The sequence below is a fragment of the Herpailurus yagouaroundi genome, unplaced genomic scaffold (genome assembly GCF_014898765.1).
Source record: "Herpailurus yagouaroundi ecotype Mexico unplaced genomic scaffold, PumYag 132033, whole genome shotgun sequence".
NCBI lineage: Eukaryota > Metazoa > Chordata > Mammalia > Carnivora > Felidae > Herpailurus > Herpailurus yagouaroundi.
Window position 1 is genome coordinate 1 of NW_024422129.1, and position 4,289 is coordinate 4,289.

At 43.3% G+C, this 4,289-nt stretch overlaps 1 protein-coding gene across 1 annotated transcript; it reads left to right on the forward strand.

Annotated features, from left to right (window-relative positions):
* Positions 1–5: 5 nt before the first annotated feature.
* On the forward strand, positions 6–1,486 carry LOC121026548 (disintegrin and metalloproteinase domain-containing protein 1a-like; the record flags this gene model as incomplete). Its single annotated transcript, XM_040469366.1, has 1 exon — positions 6–1,486. A coding segment is annotated over one exon (1,218 nt), but the record flags the coding sequence as incomplete, so codon positions are not given.
* Positions 1,487–4,289: the final 2,803 nt, after the last annotated feature.

The following is a 4,289-nucleotide window of genomic DNA, read 5'->3' on the forward strand; positions in this document are numbered from 1 at the left end:
TCTACCAGTTCCTCCGGGAACACAGAGGGGGTTGCCTATTTAACAAGCCTCGGCCCCAACATCGCCTGCGTAGGAATGCAGAGTGTGGAAATGGTGTGTTGGAGGACAATGAGGAGTGTGACTGCGGACCTGACTGTGGTGATCACCGGTGCTGTGACCAAACATGTAGGCTGAAGGAGCATGCACAGTGTAGTGACGGACTATGCTGTTCTGATTGCCAGTTGAGACATAAGGGATTCATGTGTCGTCCTGCTCTTGGAGAGTGTGACCTCCCTGAATATTGTGATGGTACCTCCGGAGAATGCCCCATAGACCGCTATAAGCAAGATGGCACATTGTGTGACAGAATTCACTATTGTTTTGGCGGCCGGTGTAAGAACCCCGATAATCAATGTGTGGATATATATGGGTCCCCTGCAAGGTCTGCCCCAGAACACTGTTATATTTCCATGAACACCAAAGGAGACCGGTTCGGGAACTGTGGCTTGTGGGCCTCGTCTAGGACAAAGTATGTTAATTGCTCTGATGATCATATATTTTGTGGGAAACTTATATGTACAAATATTAGACGGATACCAGCAATCAAACCCCACCATACTCTGATCCAGGTACCTCACAAAGATGACTGGTGCTGGAGCATGGATGCCTATAACGTGACTGACATCCCCGATGATGGAGAGGTGCACAACGGCACTCTTTGTGCCCCACACAAAGTCTGCATGAATTACTCCTGCACTGATCATGCCGTGCTCCACTACGACTGTGAACCTAATGAAATGTGTAATGGGAGAGGAGTCTGCAACAATTTAAGGCACTGTCATTGTGAGGCTGGCTATGCACCCCCTGACTGCAAAGCTGCAGGCAATGGGGGTAGCGTGGACAGTGGCCCTCCTGGAAAGCCACATGATGGAAATCCAAGTGAAGACGAAAGCAGAAGCCATAGTGTTTCTCGCAGTAATTCTGGCAGGGGTTGTGAGAATGAAGATGAAAGCAAAGGCCTTTCCAGGATGCTGTACTCATTCGCCTTATTTCTTTTAATAGTATTTTTAAGTCTGATTATTGGTGCCATTATTGGGGCTGGAAAGGAGAGATCACAGTGCCAACGAAAGGTTCTAGAAGATACTCAAGAAACTGTACCAGAAACAGAAGTAGGCAGATTAGAGGAAGAACCAGGGAGAAAAATGAGTGGTGACAGGAAGAAGGCGAGTATAGCAAATACCTGAATCATTAGGTGGAATAGAGGCTCAGTGGAGCAAACATGAAGTTTACACTGACGGCTGCAGGCCCTGACAGGAAGTCTACAGCCTGTGGAAAGGTAGACTGTGCGAGGAGGATTCTTCTTCTTCAACTTAGTCACTGGTTATCTATGCATATGTAAAATCACTTATAAAAATATTTCAAATTTTCATTTTCACATTTTATGAAGCATTTAAATTAAACTTTTCTCATGAAATATTCAGATAAATATATTGCCTTAGTAGGTCCAGTTTCTGAGTAATCTGTCTTTTATGGATATAATCTTCCACCTATTTTACTGGGTGTACAGCATTATTTATGCTTCTATATATTGCAGTCCCAGGCTTTTTCACCCCACTGAAAACTACACATTATGTTAGAAAGTTGTTTATATGTTCATTGTTCTAATTTGCCCTGTGAAGTTTATTCATGAAATGAAACGATTTTAAATTAGTAAGTAAGTAAATATATGTGTTCAAACAACACATCACTTTAGGCTTTATATGGCCTATAAACTGGATGTCCTTTAGTTTTGCAGTTTCTTGAAAGAGCTCCGTTTAATTCAGGATGGTATGATTACTCTGGTTGGGGTAAATGGGCCAGAGGTGGGCAACCTAGCCAAGAAGCAATCTTGACCAGTGCTCAGTTAAAATACCCGTTTTACCTTTTTCTATTTTCTGCTTTATTAAAAATATTTGTTTCTCAATTCCTTTATTAAGTTAATACCTGTTGAGTGAGTGTAGAAAGGAACAGAGCTTTAAGTGGTACTTAATTGTAAAGACAGCACAAACATATTTAATAACTACATAATCCAATAGCACAAGACACTGTGTAAAACACTTTGCATTCCTTGCCTTAATTTTATCTTCCCATCTACACTCTGAGACCTCCATCTGCTACATGAGGAAACAGACATCACAGAGTTCGGGTGGAACCTGTGTCCTGCCTCAGGTACCACGGAATCTACATTCCCCCCTGCTTCATGAGCCTGGCCTTCAGTAAAAAAAAGTGACCAGAACAACCATCGGCATGTCCTCAATTGCCCAGAACGTGGCTTCTTCCTCAGTGACTCTAACGAAACAAAACCTTTACGGGATGGATGCTGATTGCTGTCACGAACCTACCACGTTGTGTAGTCATTACTGATGAAAAGTGCCTTTACCCCATTACATCCTGACCTCCTGGAGTGGCAGGTTCATATCCTACTCAGCTTGAGGTCTCAGCTCATTGTAGGTGCTCGGTAAATATTGACCAAGTGAAGGACTTAGCCAGAACCAACCTTAAAATAGGAGGGTAACTTCTATGGATGGCACTGGCCAAAACCTTGCTCAGGTGCAGTGTTGCTGCTACAGGTCTAGCGTTCTGAGCCTCAGGGAAGTTCCTGAGCATCAGTCCCTGCCGACAGTTTTGCTGAGTCCCTCTTCTAACTGCTTGACCTACGTGAGCAGGAAAGAGCAGACAAGGGAAGGATAGGACCTGATTTCTGCTTTTTAGAAGCTTACATTAATTACTTTTGGTGGAACAAAACTAAATGTCAGGGGAAAATTCAAAATCACGACTTCAGGTATGTAAGATTCTAGGTCATGAGATTTGCTGGTAACCGAATCTCAGAGTGTTTTATGACAGATCAGGATTTGCGGTGAAAACGTACCATTAATTAGTAGTGAGCTGAGAGCTTCGGGAACAAGGGCAGACTGGGTAAATGAAGGCCCCCACATGTAAACTTGTGGTTAGAGACTTTTGAAAAAGATGTGGAGGATTTCTGCTGAAAAGCACTTCAGTGGAGAACAGGAGGGATGACATTCCTAACTGCACATGTGATGGGGACTATGATAAAAGCTAAAAAGCATCACATATTTTTGCTAGCTTCTCAAGTTTAAGGGAATCATGATTTACGTATGGGGTGATTACGCTTAGCTAATTAAATGGTGTTCTTAAAAGACCAAAAGTCAGATGGAAAATCGAGAATCAATCAATAAAACCTATTTAAAACTTCACAATGTTTGACAACAAAATGTACAAAAAATTAGCAGTATGGAAGTGGCAGGTAGAATAGGCTATTTTTAGTTGCTGTCCTTATGATTGCAAGACGAGGTTGAAGGCAGGGAACAAAGGTTAGGACAGGCTATTCGAATGAACTTCCTCTGAAAAACTGATAGAAAATGGGACATGTTTCTAACTGCCAGGTAGATCTTAAGAAGTGTGGAACCCCCAAATTCCAGGGATTAAAGGTTGGGGTTCTTTAGGATCTGCTGTAGAAGGGAGATGACCAATTTTAAGAGAGGAGGTAGGGGCACTCTGGTTTGAGGTTCAGCGTTCTGCATTTTGTGTGATTGTTTCTACAAAGCCCACTCTTTCACCGGATTCCCTCCCCCAGCATGTTTGGGGGATTCTGAGGAAGGCTTGATTATGTGTTCCAGTGATCTCTGTTGGTAGTCACTCATGACCCAGCCAGCTGCAGCCCCAAGAGATTCTGACAGTGACTCCTTGCCGTCCTTCACCTGCCTTCCCTGGGTGGCTATTGTCCTCTCTGTGCTCCCTAAGACTGGTGGAGACCAAGACCCTTCCCTTAGTTTCCCAAAGCACAGCTAAGTCCAGGCTCTAGATTTTTATCCAGACTTAGAGGGAGCAAAAGGAAACTTAATATGGAAAAGAACGCACTCGGATGTGGCATTAATGTTCGTGGAGTCCTGAGGTCATGTCTCTTCCTCCCTGGGTGACTTGGATAGGTGCTCTCTTTCTTTGGATGCCCCCAACCTGACATCTTTCTTCGTCCATGCAGGAGTACTCTGGGGAATATCCTCATAACTTGGACTCAAACACCAACCTCTCCTCTGGGGCTCAGCTGAAGGAAAAATAAAAGATTAACCTTCAACACAGGTGACATTATCAACCTCACAGGGATGCAGTTCTGCACTAAGTAACGTTTTGCCCTGGTTTGCAATGTTTCTTGACACCGTATTAAAAATTGAAATAAAAACTTCCAGTGTTTACAAACTTAATTTCAGAACAGAATGTTGCTGTTTCCTTTGGGCAAATATGCTCATTGAAAT